The sequence below is a fragment of the Corythoichthys intestinalis genome, chromosome 5 (genome assembly GCF_030265065.1).
Source record: "Corythoichthys intestinalis isolate RoL2023-P3 chromosome 5, ASM3026506v1, whole genome shotgun sequence".
NCBI lineage: Eukaryota > Metazoa > Chordata > Actinopteri > Syngnathiformes > Syngnathidae > Corythoichthys > Corythoichthys intestinalis.
This window is the reverse complement of record NC_080399.1, coordinates 25,727,004-25,746,613: the sequence shown is the minus strand read 5'-3', so window position 1 is coordinate 25,746,613 and position 19,610 is coordinate 25,727,004. Positions and strand designations below refer to the sequence as shown.

At 38.8% G+C, this 19,610-nt stretch overlaps 1 protein-coding gene across 1 annotated transcript in view; it reads right to left on the bottom strand.

Annotated features, from left to right (window-relative positions):
* Positions 1 to 2,280: 2,280 nt before the first annotated feature.
* Positions 2,281 to 19,610, bottom strand: part of LOC130916463 (insulin-like growth factor 1 receptor) — a 159,817-nt gene continuing 142,487 nt past the window's right edge. Inside the window, exons 17-21 of the mRNA XM_057837207.1 lie at positions 16,820 to 16,924; positions 16,575 to 16,734; positions 16,343 to 16,472; positions 11,332 to 11,466; positions 2,281 to 5,253 (exon numbers count right to left, since the gene is read on the bottom strand). Of these exons, the coding sequence (XP_057693190.1) occupies positions 4,785 to 5,253; positions 11,332 to 11,466; positions 16,343 to 16,472; positions 16,575 to 16,734; positions 16,820 to 16,924 (999 nt within the window). The 3' untranslated portion in view covers positions 2,281 to 4,784. The remainder of the gene's footprint in view (positions 5,254 to 11,331; positions 11,467 to 16,342; positions 16,473 to 16,574; positions 16,735 to 16,819; positions 16,925 to 19,610) is intronic.

Genomic DNA, 19,610 nt, shown 5'->3' with positions numbered 1-19,610 from the left:
AGCAGTACTCAATTTGGACATTTAGGGATGTATAGTTTCTATGGGGTGTATTCACTTTTGTTGCCATGGGTTTAGATATTAATGGCTATATTTTTAGTTATTTTGAGGGGGAAATAAGTTAATTCGATTATATAAGCTGCACACAGACTACTTTTCATTGTGTCAAAGTGTAATTTTGTCAGTGTTGTCCCATGAAAATATATACTTAAATATCTGCAGAAATGCGAGGGGTGTACTCACTTTTGAGATACACTGTACATATGTATGTGTTATTTTATATATACACTCACCGGCCACTTTATTAGGTACACCGTGCTAGTAACGGGTTGGACCCCCCTTTTGGCTTCAGAAATGCCTCAATTCTTTGTGGCATAGATTCAACAAGGTGCTGGAAGCATTCCTCAGATAGTTTGGTCCATATTGACATAATGGCATCACACAGTTGGTGCAGATTTGTCGGCTGCACATCCATGATTCGAATCTCCCGTTCCACCACATCCCAAAGATGCTCTATTGGATTGCGATCTGGTGACTGTGGAGGCCATTTGAGTACAGTGAACTCATTGTCATGTTCAAAAAACCAGTCTGAGATGATTCCAGTTTTATGGCATGGCGCATCATCCTGCTGAAAGTATAGCCATCAGAAGTTGGGTACATTGTGGTCATAAGGGGATGGACATGGTCAGCAACAATACTCAGGTAGGCTGTGGCGTTCCAACGATGCTCAATTGGTACGAAGGGGTCCAAAGATTGGCAAGAAAATATTCCCCACATCATTACACCACCACCACCACCAGCCTGAACCGTTGATACAAGGCAGGATGGATCCATGCTTTCATGTTGTTGACGCCAAATTCTGACCCGACCATCCGAATGTCGCAGCAGAAATCGAGTCTCATCAGACCAGGCAACGTTTTTCCAATCTTCTATTGTCCAATTTTGATGCGCTTGTGCAAATTGTAGCCTCAGTTTCCTGTTCTTAGCTGAAAGGAGTGGCACCCGGCGGGGTCTTCTGCTGCTGTAGCCCATCTGCCATCTGACAGTTGATTGCCTCAAAGTTCGACGTACTGTGCGTTCAGAGATGCTCTTCTGCCTACCTTGGTTGTAACGGGTGGTTATTTGAGTCACTGTTGCCTTTCTATCAGCTCGAACCAATCTGGCCATTCTCCTCTGACCTCTGGCATCAACAAGGCATTTCCGCCCACAGAACTGCTGCTCACTGGATATTTTTTCTTTTTCGGACCATTCTCTGTAAACCCTAGAGAAGGTTGTGCGTGAAAATCCCAGTAAATCAGCAGTTTCTGAAATACTCAGACCAGCCCTTCTGGCACCAACAACCATGCCACGTTCAAAGTCAGTCAAATCACCTTTCTTCCCCATACTGATGCTCAGTTTGAACTGCAGGAGATTGTCTTAAACCAGGTGTGGGCAAACTATTCCACAAAGGGCCGCAGTGGGTGCGGGTTTTTGTTGCAACCCATTAAGAGGACACCTTTTCACCAATCTGAAGTGCAATCAGTCGATTGCTGGCAGGTGCTTCTCATTTCTGCTGAAACCTCATTGGATAAACTATTTAAACTCTCTGTGCTGGGCACTGCGGCCCTCGAGGACCGGTTTGGCCACCCCTGTCTTAAACCATGTCTAAATGCCTAAATGCACTAAGTTGCCGCCATGTGATTGGCTGATTAGAAATTAAGTGTTAACAAGCAGTCGGACAGGTGTACCTAATAAAGTGGCCGGTGAGTGTATATACATATATTATTTTCTACACTCTTGTTGTATTTCGTTATGACTACACACACACACATATATATATAATTTTTTTAAAAAATCAGGTGGCTTGTGAAGCTCTTTCTCCAGTTTTCCCTACATTCAGTTATTGACTGCCATTGAAAGCAATAGACGTCCAATTCTGTTTGACTGGGAGAGGGGCAAAGACCATTCGCAGTTGAAATGTACTTGACGTCTATCGCCTCCAATGGCAGCAAATGAGATAAATGATGATTAATCCTGTTCAAATATACATAATTTTAATGAGTGGTGAAATCATCTATAAACGTTTAAATGCCAACTAAAGTGTGTGTTGAAAACGGCGAAGAAGAAAAAACGCCAACAATGAAGATATACCCCCCAAAAAAATCATTTTATATTTAATTATTGGGGCATTTATACAGTGATTTAAACTGATATCATTGAAGAAAGGAAAACGTAAAATAAATACTACGTCCAAAAGGGAAAACAAAGACAACATTTGCAAAACTAAAAAAGATGGAAAAATCCTTCAAAATTGCATGTAGCCTTTATTTTAAGACCTTTTCTTATTACCATCCATTACATTAAAACCTTCCCGCTCTTGAAGACATTCTTTATTTGGTTTGAGACGAAAATAATAACACTTGAATGGGGGGCGGCTGGGGAGTGCGTGGCGCTGAATTAACATCGCAACCCAAAAAAACACACACTGAGGAAAATAATATAACAGAGAAAAGTGAGAAACACGATTAAGGCAAACGACAAGACCCAGTTAGCCGTACATTGTTTTGACTGGGTCTTAAAAGCAAACATTTGGTTAATGTGGCTAGAAAAGGAGGCACAGAGAGAAGAGAAGAAAATCATAGGAGAGGATGATGAGAATGTGTGGAGAAAAGAAGATGAAAAAGCCTTTTTTCAAACTTTGACCTGAGATTGAGTTGCACCCAGAGGCGCAGTGCTAGACCACAAAAAGTACAAAAAAAAGGGTGCAGAAGAAAGCTTGTGAGCTAAGGTGTCCATTTCTAATAATAATAATAATAATAATAATACAGACATCCAACAAGTACAGACATGTCTAAAAACACATTTGATAACTAAAATCCGTTTTTTTTTTTGTGTCATTTTATCATACATTTCTAATAGATTTTATAGGTAAGAAAGTAGTGGAGAGCATAAAATAGCAAACCTGAAGGATTTCAAAGAAAACAGAATAAATAGCAGCTTTGTCACGTACACACACACACACACAAACGCCGACACACTCCCACACAATCAAACACATATTAGAAATGTAAAAAGGTGACAAACAAATGACGTGTGTAGGCCTGTATGAAGATCAGTCAACCGGAGGATCTTCAACATGCACTTCCTATCTATTGTGTCAAGTGCATGCTGGGACATGAAAGTAAAAGAACGGGGGTTTTCACATTGGAGGCGATAGACATTCAATTCATTTTCACTCTGAGGGCCGACAGCGATAATCCCCTCCCTTCAAGCTGAAATTGATTGGATGTCTATCGCCATCAATGCCAGCAACTGAGCTAGTCTGTGCAGAATTGATAGCATAGGTGCGATAATCACCTACAATAAGTTTACCATCTTAAAAAAAAAGGCAACAACCTGATTCTGCTATAATTCGTCTCAAAAATAGGAGTTCAGAACATTCAGAGATTCTCAAATTATGCAGAAGTGATAAAATTACCCCAAATGACAGTCATGGCGTTTGGATGTGTCAGACTGAGACTGTGCTTCAGATTACATGCAACGAAACAAAATGAAGTATATACATTGACGAGATTTTGGGGGGTAATTTCACACAAGGTGTGAATGAAATATTTTTTTAAATAATTTTTATTTCAATTGACTTGATTGTATAGTAAAAAGAAAAAAAAACACTGAAGAATAGCTAAATGCAATTAAACTATTAGAACAAGCAGAATTCTGTGTTTGTTCTGGCTTATTGTTATTTAAAAACTTGTGGAGGTTTACATCATTGAATAGACAAATGAAATTTGATAGAATAGGCATGTCAATGTTGCAAAAAAATATCCATTACTGTCGCATTTCTTTCATACGGTACTGGACATTAGGAAAAATGTCGTTGAAAAATGAACTAAATCCTACGGTGCCATCTTGTAGATTTTGTATTTCTTTTCACGCAAATTAAGACTTGAAGTAATTAGATAATGTCTTCATTGCATGCATCACATACTTAACGCCGCTATACAAAAAAAAAGTGAAATATGAAATGTCAGCGATGAAGTGCTGCTTCCACGAGTGAAAATAAAATCCCTACTTTTACTGCACTTTGAAGTCCGTGCTACTTTTTTCAGACTTAGGGGCTCGACTACAGGTCAATATGATAATGATAGATGTACTCCATGATGGTTTACTAGAGTGAGACAAGATCGTCCCCAACAAACAGACCGACTTGAAAGACAAATGATCATATAACTCTCCTTTTCTAGTGACATATGAAATGAAGAAAACCAAATAAGGAATAAGTTAAAGCATTTTTTTGTTGTTGTTTCTTGAGTGAAACATTTTGCACTTTTATTTGATATGTTAAATATATAGATATATTTTTTATTTTGGGGGATATTTGCAGTTCACTTTATTCTTCACCATGACTGCTGCCATATTTAGTCCAACATGCACTTGACTCTGAAGCACAGCCTCCATTTGGCAACTTAGTGTTATCTTTTTTTTTTTTTTGAGACATAACACTCTCTTCAGTATTTGTCCAACAAGAGTCCTTTGATGTGAAAAGTTATATAAAAAGAAAATTTACTATAGAGAGAATTGGTATATAAATACACACTCCACAACAGCCTCTCTCAGGGGAAAAAAAAGTGCTCTTCTGTTGACTTTTACTGGCAGATATGCTTAAAAAAGGTTCTTCAGTCTTTTGAAGTCTTCTGATTTCCTTCTTGAAGGAGTGACGTAACAAAGACACCAAATCTCCCTCGACTGTCGCAGGAGAGATTTGGGTTACCCTGTGTAGGAGGATCGGGGTTTGAAGGGGGCCAATATTAGCAGGCCGATGATTGGGGCAAGGGGAGCGCCCGCTCGTTCTTCCTTCCGCCGTTCATGTGCGCGTAGGGCTGCAGCTCGTCAAAGTTGGGCCTGAGCAGCACCACCGGCCCGTTGGCCGCCACGTGTCCCACGCGTTTGCTGTCCGAGGGACCCGCGGCAGGTGAGGAGGGTCTCAGAAAAGGGGCTGCAGAGGGTGATTGCTGGGTCGAGCCAGGCGGTGGCGTGCCCGCCGACGGTGCGGTGACAGAGGGCTGAATGGTGGCCGCGGGGTCCAGTGGAATGTTTTCCATGTTCTCCACTTCTATGTCCAGCTCCTCGGTGTCAGGCGGCTTGTTTTCCTCACTATAGAAGAAGCTGACTTCCCGGAAAGGCGGCTCCATCTCCTCCTTGATGCTGCTGATTATCTCCAGGAAGGACGGACGCATCTTGGGATTATACTGCCAGCACATCCGCATCAACTCGAACCTGCGCACACCAAACACCGGTTCAATCACATTGCACTCTGACCACATTGGGAAACAATATAGCTGATGCACAACTACATTTGTGTAATCAAACATAAATAATTCACCACTTACTTTTACTTGCAAAACCCATAAAGCACTATATTAAGAGATTTAAAAAAAAAAAAAAAAAACGCATTATAATTAGGAACGTTTCTCTTTGTTACCTGCAGGTGGCAGCAGAGACCATAGTTCATAATCATACTATCACATAACCATCATCTTTTTCATTAGGGAGACATGCAAACCATAATTATTTAGGGTCTGGTGGTGTAGTAGAGGTTATATGTTAGTAATTAGATACCCAAAACATAACATTTCAGGGGTGCTAGACTAACAAGGAGTTTCAGAGTAATCTCTGTTGCTGTTGGTGAAATTTTAAATAGCCCTTTCATGTATGAAATTTATTTACATTCACATTCATACAGGACAGGGGTCACAAACAGTTGATACCCACGGGACAATATTTTGAAAAAAAAAAAAATATATATATATATATATATGTAATAATTTTGCTTGTGTGTATTTTGCTCTGGGGATCTCATTTTATTTTATTGATTGTTTTAAAAATCTCTTGTGATATACATATATTATTTGCATATTTTACAAGCTTTTTGGCAGCAATAGACATCCAAACCATTTTAAAAGGGATTGGATGTCAATTGCAATCACTAGGTGCTTTCAATATCTCCCTCTTTTTCTAACTACCACAACACATACTCGGTGGCCTGGGCTGGTAGTGAAAGAGTTAGGCCAATGATAGCTTTTGAATAGATGTCCACTGTATTGACCAATGTCCAAGTTGTATACAAAACAAAACAAAAAACCCACATTTGGAGGCCTCTTTTTCATTATTCATTAAAAAAAAAAAAAAAAGTATCCAAATAGAGCGGTACTAAATTGACCATGGAACAATAGTGCACTGAAAATAGATCAAATGTAGCCATTCATTAATATACTTGTTTTTGACGGTTTTACTGCCTCACAAGACATATATCACAAATAATTTATTAACATGACTTCATTTCTTTATTTTTTATTAAAGAATATTCATTTTTCAAAGTTTGTTCATTAGTTTGTTCATTTATTTTTGTTTAATTCATTCATTCATTCATTTTCCATGCCGCTTTTCCTCATGAGGGTCGCGGAGGTGCTGGAGCCAATCCCAGCTTTATTTTGAAAAAAAAAGTTGGCTGATTTCTATTCAGGACAATGATCAAGTAGTGTTTGAGATATTGATGAATGATCAAGTAATGTTTGAGATATTGATGGTAATTATAGACAATAATCACACATAATTTGTTTTTCTTTAAAGAATATTGAGGATGTTAGTAAGGGAGTTCCAAAAAATCGATTAATAGATGCCTCATGATTCCACACGTGATTAGATTACGATTCATAAAGGTTAAAAACGATGATTTTCCCTAATTTTATGACAACCGCTCGTAGCAGAACAAAATTCAAAACACGTCTGCCACCCAGACACCTCTAACAGACGCCCGCACAATGTTATGATGGATGCTGCCGGTTACTGAGCGAGAGATTTACTCCTTTTCAAAAGATTGGGAAAAAAAATTGTGTTTGAGACAGGCAGGGACCCGGCAGTCTTTCTTACACTAGCAAGACAGTAGGAGAGAGAGTTCGTTGCTCCTTGTCTTTCAGTTGTCCAGCAGCAGTTTCCAGTCATGTCAATTGAAAAATGTCCTGAGTGTGTTGCTAAGACCCGTGTGCGTCGATAAGAAGTAAATACACAAACCCTCTTGTACTATTTAGCCTTTATTGTTGTTGTTTTTGAGATGTTAACAGTTAGTGCCGACCGCTAAGCTAATTAGCTAATTCGCTAACGTGTGTTAAGTTGTTGTTTGTAGTTTTTTGGTGTACAAAAGTAGTCCATATGCAGGACGAGTAAAACCATGATTAAGTACCGCATTAACGCTACAAAGATGCGAAATAGTACAGAAATCTGTGAAAACAAAGTATATTGTTTAAAAACGGCTTATTTCTAAAGACACTTTCTTTCCAAAAAGTGTGGAATTCAATCCACCTGTGTAAATTTTAATGTATTGTTACTAAAAATAAGTACCGCCTTTAAAATTGAAAATCATTAGGCTATTTTAAATCATTAATGGATATACATTTGCTTGGCTACTTTATTAATTAGCAATGTACGATGCATTGACAATCGTGATAATCGTGACAACGGTGATCATCGTCAACACCGTTATCATCGTTCAATAATCGAATCGTAGCACCCTGAATCGTAATCGAATCGAATCGTGGGGTGTCTAAGATGGCACACCCCTAGTTGGTTGTACTGTAAACTTTAGGTATCATCTAGATATCTAAAGCCTTCTAAACATTTACATTATGCTACACTTGAAACAGGAATATGCACTCATGCACCAAGAAAACATCTGCATGGTGCCAGTCTTTGCACACTGGACCTGCCCCAGTGCCCGTAATAATTCATTTCAGTAAGTGAGGATGTGACTCTCCGTCATAAATCATTTGAGTATGAGTCCCGTTCGGCGCGTACTTGTGAATAGGCTTGGAATTGGCAAGTCCGAACTACTGATCCTGGCAAAACAAAACACAAAAAAAAAACATGGACGAAGCGGAAAATTCAAAGCTCTCCACTGTTCCAACTTAACGCGACTCTTTCAGGCTTGACTGAAACAGGAGGAGGAGTTTTGCTTGCTTCCATATGTGGACTAGAAACTGTTTTAAATTGTCAATTTTTAATCCCTTTCTTATTTATTTTTGAAAGCCGGCCCCTTCTGCCCCCACCCCAGCACACCACCTCTGTAACACAATCCACACACTGCTGTAATCAGGACAACGCAGTCACGCTGCCATAGAAACCAGAAGTTTATGTCGAAACAACATTAGCCCCTGCTCCCCCCTTCTTGCTTTCTTCTTTCTTCCATTTGCTCCATTTCTGTCTTTCTAAGGTGAGGTCAGCCATGCAAGAAAGGAGGACAGAAATCAAAAGGCCTTCTTGTCGAGGTCGGAGTATCCACCATGTCCGCTAAAACCGTGGTTCCAGAAGAACTGGAGTTTGACACCCTGTCTTTTACTTGGACAAAATGCTTAATTGTTTAAGAATACAGAAGCAGCCTGCTTTCAATTTGGTCCAGAATTAAGGTGGTAACGCAGTACTTCTCAAATACTGGGGCGCAGAGCGATGTGGTGCATGTTACCTCGGGGAACATACCGTATTTTTCGGACTACAAGTCGCACCTGAGTATATGTCGCACCAGCCATAAAATGCCCAACGAAGAGAAAAAAACCATATACAAGTCGCACCGGAGTATAAGTCGCATTTTTGGGGAAAATTTACTTGATAAAATCCAACACATAGAACAGATATGTCATCTTGAAAGGCAATTTAATATAAAAATACAATAGAGAACAACATGCTGAATAAGTGTACAGTGTACAGTGCATGAACAACGAAATGCGAATATACTGTCCTCACCAGGACGCTACGGCTCGGTCCTGGCTATACAGCGAGCTAAACTCCCAAATGACGATGCTGGACGTCCGTATAATTTGCTGAATCAATTTCGTCCTCGATTCCAAACATGTTCGTGTCAACGTAAATAAATGATAATTAGGTGCTATTACAGCAATGACACAAACAGCATGCGTTCGCTAGCATTAGCACATGGTTCAAACAACCACACAACTGGCTCTAAGTGTCCGATCGCAGGTGGAAAACACACAACAACAGAAAAGATGATACACAAAGGCGTTGCCGCTGTAGAGATATTTTACAAGCATAAACAATGAACATAGGTTCGCAGCCGTGTTTCTCTCTCGCTAACTCTCCCACTCACTCAGAGCTGCGTAGCTGTCAGTCTTCTTCTGGCGTGTGAGCGCTGTTCTTCACGTAAACAAGTGCGAGTGCGCCCCCACGTGGGCGTGAAAGCGCTACAAACTAAAAGCATGCATTTCAATATAAAAAAAGTCAATAATACAATTGAACACACATTGCCAAAGGCAGAACGCGAACGTGGCCATAGCTATTAAGAGTTATTCAGATAACTATAGCATTAAGAACATGCTAACAAGTTTACCAAACCACCAGTGTCACTCCAAAACACCAAAATAACATTTGAAATGATATCATAATGTGTTAAAAATTTCACACATAAGTCGCTCCTGAGTATAAGTCGCTCCGCCAGCCAAACTATGAAAAAAAAAAACTGCGACTTATAGTCCGAAAAATACGGTACTTTTTTTGCCGTACTAGAATAAAGTGTCATTGCAATTCCACTCATTGGGTGGCAGTGGCTCTCTCGTTTTCAGAGTTTGCGCAGTATTTCTGATCCAACAAGAGCACACAGCAAAGAGATAGGGACGCTTTGCGCCGTTTTCGGGCGGGGCTCATGCAGCGACCCACTGTCTTCTCAGGTTCTCACGTGTCCACCCGAGAAGCGCCATGTTCAGCTTGGGAGCGTCACAGCGACCGCCTTCACCTCTGGTTGGCTTTGACTTTTAGTACAGTGGGAAACGAGGAAAGACCACTTTGTTTACTGTGTCGAAAAATGTTTGTAGGGGACAGCGGGAAGCCCAATCAATTAAGATGTCACTTAAAGACATTAGAGCCTAATCTCGTTGATAAGCCGCTTGATTGTTTTTCATTGAAAAGGTGCCGAGTATTGCCAATAATCATCCCACTTGTCAGTGTTACATCAGTAAATCAGCAAGCACTGTTTAGCATGCTCAGCGCAATATAACCCCAAAATATAGCAAAGGAGCCGACACTGCCTGCAGAAAAAATAAGAACTGTCCGTCTGTCCAATGACACTGTCGTCTTTGTTCTATTCATTTTTGTTGTATCTGTGAAATTGTTTGGCATTTTGTTCTCATGAGTTATGTTGCTAATCATTTTGAATTTATTATTATTCATTAATTTTATTAAATTTTAATTTTTCAGTATCAAATGGTCAAAAAATGTTGTTTGAGTGTATTTTTACAATTTGGATGTGAGTTTTTTTTTTTTTTTTTTTAACTCAGGCTAATTGATGCGCTTTAAGTCTTCTCGGTTACTAACAAAACAATCTTAATAAAGTTAGACTTTGTTGTAAGTTGATGTGTTCTTTTTTTGTAATAGAAAAAAAGGAGACTATCGCTGTAGCGTTTATAAGTTATGTTGCATTATGCCAGAAAAATTGTATTTTTAAATTTTACCAGATAGAATATAGTTTTTATATGTCATTAATCTTTGATATTAATATTATGACTATTAAAATGATTATTATTTATTATTTTATTATAGGGACCTTTTAAATCTTAATAGCAATCATGGGTCCATGTGGTAGTCATGTTTCGGAATTAGGATTATGGTAGTGTCCTTGGAAAGATTTCTAAGTGAAAGAACAAACATTTTGTGATCCACTCATTCATAACGAATTGGCAAATAACAGGAATGATTGGCGCGAGGCTTGAGGGGCGTCCCTCGTCTGGCCCCTGGCCGGCGGGCACAGCGTCATCAATGGGACGCTTTTAAACTGTGACGCCAACCCCGTGTCTGGTCTTCGCGTGCACGCACCACATGATAGCTTAGCAACATAACCACAATTTAAAATAGGCACAATATCAAAAGGAGTCAAGGGTGGGTGACACTCCACACATCATTTCCAACTGGGGTGTGCGCACCCTGGGAGTGTTAAGGATTTTTTGGGGTTAAATACTTCGTCAGGTGAACATTGTTAACATTTTGCTAAAAATATCCTTTTTTATTTTTATGTCTGGGAGAGCAATTATTCAAGTCACTCCGTGTCAAATACCCGCTTTTTCAAGATCTTTTACATATTCACAAACGATCATGTTTTCTTGCCACTGACACCGATAGACGTTCAATCCATTTGAAATGGGAGAGGCTGACAGCGAATGATTGCTGCCAGCCTCTCTCAGTTCGAATGGATTGGCTGTCTAACACCGTGTACTGCAGCTAATGAGTACAGTAATAACAATAAGCTTGTTCAAGGCAACATTAACCTGTGAAGAAATAAATGCCAGAAAATGAACTCACAGCATGTCGGGACAGTTGTCAGGCTTGTCCAGAAGTCCTCCCTCCATGACAAAGCGCAGCACTTGTTCATTGGACATGCCTTGGTAGGGCTGCTCCGCCAAGGTGGCGATCTCCCACAGAACCACCCCAAATGACCTGTATGCAAAACACAACCTATTTTAATGTGGAAATTGATGAATCTAGAAGTAAAGAAGCAGGAAGTTCTTCAGGCCCTTATTTTTTGGTTTTTACATAAAATAAATGCTCACTGCCCATTTTTTTGCTCTCTTAACAAAAAATTTATAAAGTTTTACGTTCATACGTATAAAGAATTTGAGGATTAAAGCATTTATTCACAAGAATTTTCAACGTAAAAGCTCTTTGTTGTGATAACGGGCCTGCCACAATGGCTGACAGACTAGCATCATTCTTTGACATATTTACTAGAGATGTCCCGATCGAATCGGCATCCCGATTCTAATTGTATTTAACGTTAAAGACATAATATGTTACACTCATCCACAGTCTTTAGTTCAGGCTTAAGGTAGGGTTATCAAATTTATCCCGATAACGGCGGTAATTAATTTTTTAAAAAAATGTATCACGTTAAAATATTTAACGCAATTAATGCATGCACTGCATGACCCACTCACGCATTGTCGCGCTCAATCTGTAATGGCGCCGTTTTACCTATATAGAGAGATAAAAAGGCAGCGTAAAATGAGTGAATTTTGGCAGCCTTTGGAGCCTTTTTTTAATTGGCTAAAGCCTTACAATCCCTCTCCCTACGATTAGAAATATCATGGGAAGCAATGTGGGGAAGCAAAGTAGCACTACGCACAGTCATGGTTCCACTTCCCATCATGCATTTGGGCATGGCTAAGAGTATCATTTACTGAAAGCTCAACAAATACACTAGATGGCAATATTTAGTCACAATATACAAAGTCACAAGTCTTTCTGTCCGTGGATCCCTCTCACAGAAAGAATGTTAATAATGTAAATGCCATCTTGAGGATTTATTGTCATAATAAACAAATACAGTACTTATGTACTGTATGTTGAATGTATATGTTCGTCCAAGTTTTATTCATTTTTTTCTTAATGCATTGCCAAAATGTATATGATCGGGAAAAATTATCGGGAATGATTGGAATTGAATCGGGAGCAAAAAAAAAGCAATCGGATCGGGAAATATCGGGATCGGCAGATACTCAAACTAAAACGATCGGATCGGGAGCAAAAAAACATGATCGGAACAACCCTAATATTTACATAAAATAAATGCTAACTGCCCGGTGTTTTGCTTTTTTAACAAAGAATCGAGACTGTTTTACGTTCATATCTATAAAGAATTCGTGGATCTAGGCATTTATTCACAGGAATTTTCACCGGAAAATCTCTGTTTACATATAGTGGCCCCCACATTGACTAACAGACTAGCATTGTACTTCCCCATATTTACGTAAAATAAATGTTAACTGCCTGTTTTTTTTTTTGCGTTTAACCAAGAATCGAGACTGTTTTACGCCCATATCTATAAAGAATTCAGAGATTTGAGCATTTATTCACAAGAATTTTCACCGGAAAATCTGTTTACATATGGCCACCCCCAAATTGACTAACAGACTAGCATTGTACTTTGACATATTTGCCTAAAATAAATGCAAATTTCACGTTTTTTTTTTTTTTTTTTGCTTTTAACCAAAATCGAAACTGTTTTATGTCCATATCTATAAAGAATTCAGGGATTTAAGAATTTGTTCACAAGCATTTTCAACGAAAAAAGCTCTTGGTCTGTGATTCCACTCGTCAGTTTAGACGGCCACGCCAACAATGCAGGCCCCCCTCTTAATCGGCCCCGCGCCCTGTGTCCCGTGAATATCATTATGAAAGCTATGTGTGTGTTCATAGTTCGACGGTGACAAATAAATAAGTGTCAGCTGTAAGAAGAACAATGGTGAGCTCGATGTTAAGGGAGGGAAGAAATATCTATCCATCTTATTTGTTACGTTGTTTTATTAGTATGACGTATAATACATGTTTTTGGATGGTTATTTTGAGATTAAGGGTACTTAAAGGGTTAATTCCGATTTAGGGTGAGGTGGAAATTCGGGTTACGTCGCTAGCGTAGAAATGGAACTCGTTCGTAAACTGGGGACTACCTGTAATGATAATAAATAGTGAACAGGTTCTTATTAATCAAAAAATGTTTTTTTTTTTTTTGTGTGTTTTTTTTTGTCATGATCAATTAAATAAAATGTTACAAAAGGTTAACCGCATTGCTGCCTTGGGTGAACTGCCTCTAGCTATTGACTATTTATAATCTGGCAGATGTACGCCGATGAAGTCAGTGTGACAGCTGGCAGCGTTGCGCCTAATGTTGGCTTCACAAGAAGGACAAGAGTTCGCGGCGCTGAAAGTAAACGTCACTTCGGTTCTCGCCTCAGACTTCCCAACAATGAAGAAACGTTTTACAATGACTGACATCGACTGCAGTATTTGCCCATGTTTTCAACAATTGGCACAATCGAGCACAAGCAGGCTCGAGCTAACAGAGACGCTCAAACGAAACGTCGTCAACTTTACGGGGCTGTCACAACAAACTTTGTGTGTTGTGCAACATCAAACAGGGAAGATGCATTTTGGCAATGTAGAAGGTGACTCTGCGATGGCGCAGCAACCCGCTCATTGGGGGGAGACATCTGGAGGCGTTTAAGGCCATTCTTAAGGGCTGACACATGGGACACTTGGAGTTGGGAGAAAAAAAAATTTGCAAACACTTTTAGTTCCCCAAAGTTATGTTGTTGTTCATAGAAATATGCTAAAGCAGCACAAAAGAAGCAGGATTTGAAATAATAACAGATACTTTAGTCATCCTATAGGATCCAAGTGTGTCAATCGTAAAGCTTCCCATAAAATAATCTTATGAAGACTCATTAATTTGTGGAAGTAAGTGTTGTTTTCGTCAACGATGACGATAACAAAAATATTCCATCAACAAACACATTTTTCATGATGACGACGTCACGATGACGCATTGAAAACGTGTCTTGGGAGACTAAAACACAACAAGATGGATGCCAGTTGTCGTCTGACGACACGAGAACGAGATGAAAATTCGCCATAGTTTCCGTCAAAAATTCACAATGTGTGAAATTTTCTTATAGTATGTGTAGTTAGAACACATCTAGATGTGTTTGTTTGTGTCACTCATGTGACGTGTTGCGCCCCCTGTCCCACACACACGCTTACTCACCGGTCAGTGAATAAGTAATATGTGAAACATATGTGTCAGGCGCTGCTTGGTAAGTTTTGCTTTCTTATCTTGGCTAGATATGCCATGTTGCTTTAGCCTTTAAAGGTTTGTCCTGAGTTATTATCACACTAAACTAACTTTTATCATAGTGTTCGCGTTAGCATAGCGGTCACGTTAGCATTAGCATTTAGCGCGGTGTCTTCTTAAACTCTAGAAAAACATTTTACATACAGTTCATGGCGTCCAGGTGAGTTTAATTAATTGCAAATAATGTGCTGTTTTCCTGCTGAGTGTGTATCATCATCATGAAAATGGTGATGTCCTTGTCGACTCTACACTTATGTGCTCATCTGACATGTTCATTCGAAATTGTTGGAAATATTTTATTTATTTATTCATGGACTAAAACATTGGAAGTTTATAGACGAAAACATTTTGAGAATCGTTGACTAAAACTACACAAAATTTCTCTTGAGTTTTTGCTGACTAAAACTAGACAAAGACGAACCAATTTTGAAATGACTAAAATATATTACTAAGACTAAAATGTATTTTTGTCCAAAAGACTAAGACTAAGGCGAAAATTAAAATGGCTGCCAAAAAACACTGGTGCAAGTGTATGCATCCTTGAGAAAATGTATGTTTTGTTGTTTTGTCCGGGTCCTTAACATGACAAACCACAAGATTTCGGTTTGCAGCGCAGCGTAAAAGCAACTTCTTCCTAATTACTTTAAGTTATATTACAGTTACATTCCATAACTTTTTACTTTTTTATAGATTTGCATCTTTCAAAATGCCCAAAATAGGTGCTGTTTTGTGTGTGTAGAATATTGCAATATATTACCGTATTGGCCCGAATATAAGACGTTTTTTTTTGCATTGAAATAAGACAGAAAAAGAGGGGGTCGTCTTACATTCACGGTCTAGACATTATACCCATTCACGACGCTAGATGGCGCCAGATATCATTGAAGCGATGTTCTGTCATGACATATCTCAGCTACTCTCCCCATTCATGACGCTAGATGGCGGCAGATATCATTGAAGCGATGTTCTGTCATGACAGAGCTCAGCTACTCTCATGTTTAACCAGGTTGCATTATTTTATTGCAATGTTTTTCCTTATTCAGATTTCTTTCAAGACTACGGTTAAAATTAGACTTTTTTGTTGTTGTTTTATCACAATAGATTGGTTTATTTACAATTCAAAAACCTAAAGCCATTCATTTACGAATGTGATTGCACTTAAGTTTACATATTTAAATGGTCAGATATTAAGATTTGAATGAGGCAAAATAACATGCTTTTTCTCTCAAATATATTGTTATAATCATTTGTTTCCGATGTACTGTAATTATTTTCTGTATAAAAATTTATTTGGTGTTCAAAAAGTCTTTTTTCAAACTTGAGTCTTGAAAAAGAGGGGGTCGTCTTATAACCAGGGCCGTCTTATATTCGGGCCAATACGGTACATTAAGCACCGACTAGTCCTAAGTGGATAAATGAAAAGATGAAGAGGCCATTTTTTTGTCTTCTAAAATTAAATCCTTAAATGTGTTCATTGTTGGTTAATGTTTTATTCTAGGGAATTTAAAAAAATCAAAAATATTAGTCCTAATTGGAAGTGGGGGAAGGGGGATTTGCCACTATACTTGTGAGTTAGTCGATAAATTGTCGCGCACTCGGAGACTGTCAGCAATCATTCACTCCCAGGCCCTCCCAGTTCAAATGGCAATGAATGCATTTAATGTATTCAACAGTGTTTTTTCCTACCAGACATCAGACATGGTAGTAAACACGCCATCTTTCAGCGACTCGGGTGACATCCAGCGAACAGGCAGCAGGCCCTTTCCTCCTTTTCGGTAGTAATCCGTCTCGTAAATATCTCTGGTCATGCCAAAATCTGGAGGGAAAAGAAAGGGGGGCAATGAAGCTCATCCATTCAGCCCTACCAAAGACACTCAGTCATAGTATTTATTTTAAAAAGGACCACGCAATCACACACCTCCAATCTTCACTGTAAAATCTTCTGACACCATACAGTTTCTGGCCGCAAGGTCTCTGTGGACAAATTTGTTGGAATTTAGGTACGCCATGCCGTCAGCAATCTCCCCCGCCATCTGGATCATCTTCTTTAGTGGGGGCAGGACCTGGACACTGGTGTTCTGAAGGAGAAAAAAAACAGGTGAGGTTTTCATGGCACACTAACAAAACAGGTCATTTAAAAAAATATATTAAAAAAAATTATACTTCTTTGCGAAGAGAACGCAGGTGACTCTTCAGATCTCCGCTGGTCATCAGTTCCATAATCACCAAAGTAGGTTGTCCTTGGGAGACCACACCCAGAAGCCTCACCTAGCACCAAACACAACATGGTGACATAGTATTTATATCAGGGCCCAAGGATTTTTTTGAAGTGGCAATATTTTGCTGTTGGCCATTATTGATTTATTTTGGCTGTGACGGCAAATTATTTCTGTTGCAAGACCCATGGACTTTGAATAGGAGAAAGCTTTCTTAGACTGGGCACTAGATCTCTCCCTAAAATTATTTGATAGCTTTGAAATTTGACAGCACAGATGCCTGAACAAGTTCAAAAAACCTTGTGCCAAATAAATTGAAGCAGACCCAAAACTTCACAGAGCTTCATCTAAGTTTCACTGTAGGGACAGTGTGAATTTCTCGGACCACTGCCTATGCCATATGTTATATATTCATATAATTTAGAGGAGTTACTTCCAGCCATTGAATGTCAGCAGCATGTTGTTGCAGGAGGTTCCAACTCATTTCTTTTTGTTTTTTATTCTCCTTTATGAATTCCACACTATCAGCCTTTTCCCCTGTCATGTTTCTGATTATTTAATTACTAATCTGAGAACTACTGCTGTGCCACTTATATGAAGCGGGCAGACGTTCCCTCAGCGAAGAATGTATTATGTAGGAGATACGGAAAGGGTCAAAAGCTGGCACTTGGGTGAAGTGAAGTAAGAGAGTGTACTCAGTGGGACAAGATATTTTAATATTATAGATGGAAAACACTGAAGGGTTAGGGTAAGGGGGGATTTTAAGATGAAAAGTTTTATTCTTTTTGTTCCATATTTAGAATAGGGCAGCAGCTATCGATTATTTTAGTAGTCGATTAATCGATGAACTGGTTAGTTTGAATAATTGAGTAATCGGATAAGGAACATAAAAAATTAAAACACACCTCAAACAGTTTAAAAAAAAGTGAGGATTTAAGTACAACAAAAGAACAATCGGCTAACTTACATAACAAAAGTCTGCTACCTTAAAAGCTATAAAATGCTAACATTTTTGTTTTGTTTTACAATGCTCTTTACAAATGGTTCAAACACATATTCCCACAAAAAAACCAGCTAAACATACCGTATTTTTTTTACTATAAGTCGTAGTTTATTTTCATAGTTTGGCTTGGGGTGCGACTTCTACTCAGGAACGACATATGTGTGAAATTATTAACACATTATGATATCATTTCACATGTTATTTTGGTGTTTTGGAGTGACACTGATGGTTTGGTAAACTTGTTAGCATGTTCTTTATGTTATAGTTATCTGAATAACTCTTAATAGCTATGGCCACGTTTGCGTTCTGCCTTTGGCAATGTGTGTTGAATTGTATTATTGACTTTTTTATATTGAAATGCATGAGTTTGTGGCACTTTCACGCCCAAGTAGGGGCGCCCTACCACTTGTTTTCGCGAGGAAGCGCGCTCACACGCCAGAAGAAGATGGACAGCTACGCAGCGTCTGAGCGAGTGGGCGAGAGAGAAAGAGAGAGAAAAACACGGCTTCGAACCAACGTTCATTGTTTATGCTTGTAAAATATCTCTACAGAGGCAAAGCCTGTGTGCATCATCTTTTATGTTGTTTTTGTGTGTTTTCCACCCGCAATTGGACACTTAGAGCCAGTTATGTGGTTGTTTGAATGATGTGCTAATGCTAGCAAACACATGCTAACCGTTTCTGTCATTTCTGTAATAGCAGCTAATTATCATTTTTTTTACGTTGATGCAAACCTGTTTGATATCGAGGACGAAATTGATTTGTATTATTTCTATTTTTAGTTTCACTCTTCAAATGATGCTGTCGTAACGACGGACAAAATCAAGTCAGCAAATTATACGGACCCCAGCATTGTCATTTGGGAGTTTAGCTCGCTGTATAGCCAGGACCAAGCCGTAGCGTCGTGGTGGGGACAGTATATTCGCATTTTGTTGTTCACGCATTATGTAACATTATCATACAGTTATTCAGTATGTTGTTCTCTATTGTATTTTTATATCATATTGCCTTTCAAGATGACATATCTGTTCTATATCTGTTGGATTTTATCAAGTAAATTTCCACCAAAAATGCGAATTATACTCCGGTGCGACTTATGTTTTTTCCTCTTCGTTGGGCATTTTATGGCTGGTGCGACTTATACTCAGGTAAGACTTATAGTCCGAAAAATACGGTACCTATAAACTAAATTACGAATGCATAAAAAAAAATATTAGCTCAAACAAAAACTTAGCTTATGTTGGTCTTAACAGGGAGCAGCTGGATTCAGCCATGTGAAATGAGATACGTCATGTTCACTGTTGCCTCTAGAGGGCGGTATATCCACCCAAATCAATAAAATAAATGCAAACACTTTCAAAACAAACCATTACAACGCCACTTTAATTAGATTAAAATACTACTCGAAGCAGCAAAATTTAATTCGAATCTTTTTTTGTAATTGAATTACTTGAGTTAATCGATTAATCGTTGCAGCACTAATTTAAAACACTGGAAGTTTAGGACAAGCCAGAAGAAATAAGGGTGGTAGAATTTCTCTATTGCACATATTTCAATCTCTCGATTGCAGACTGAAAAAAATTCCATAGATTATCGTGCAACCTTTAAGTTTCAGGGTTAGAATTGGGTTGGGGTTTATTTGCATTTGGTTTGAACTTCTGCCTCACAATCAAAAGATCATTGTTCAAATCTTGGCTCCAACTTTCTATGTGGAATGTGTGTGTACTGTACTGTTT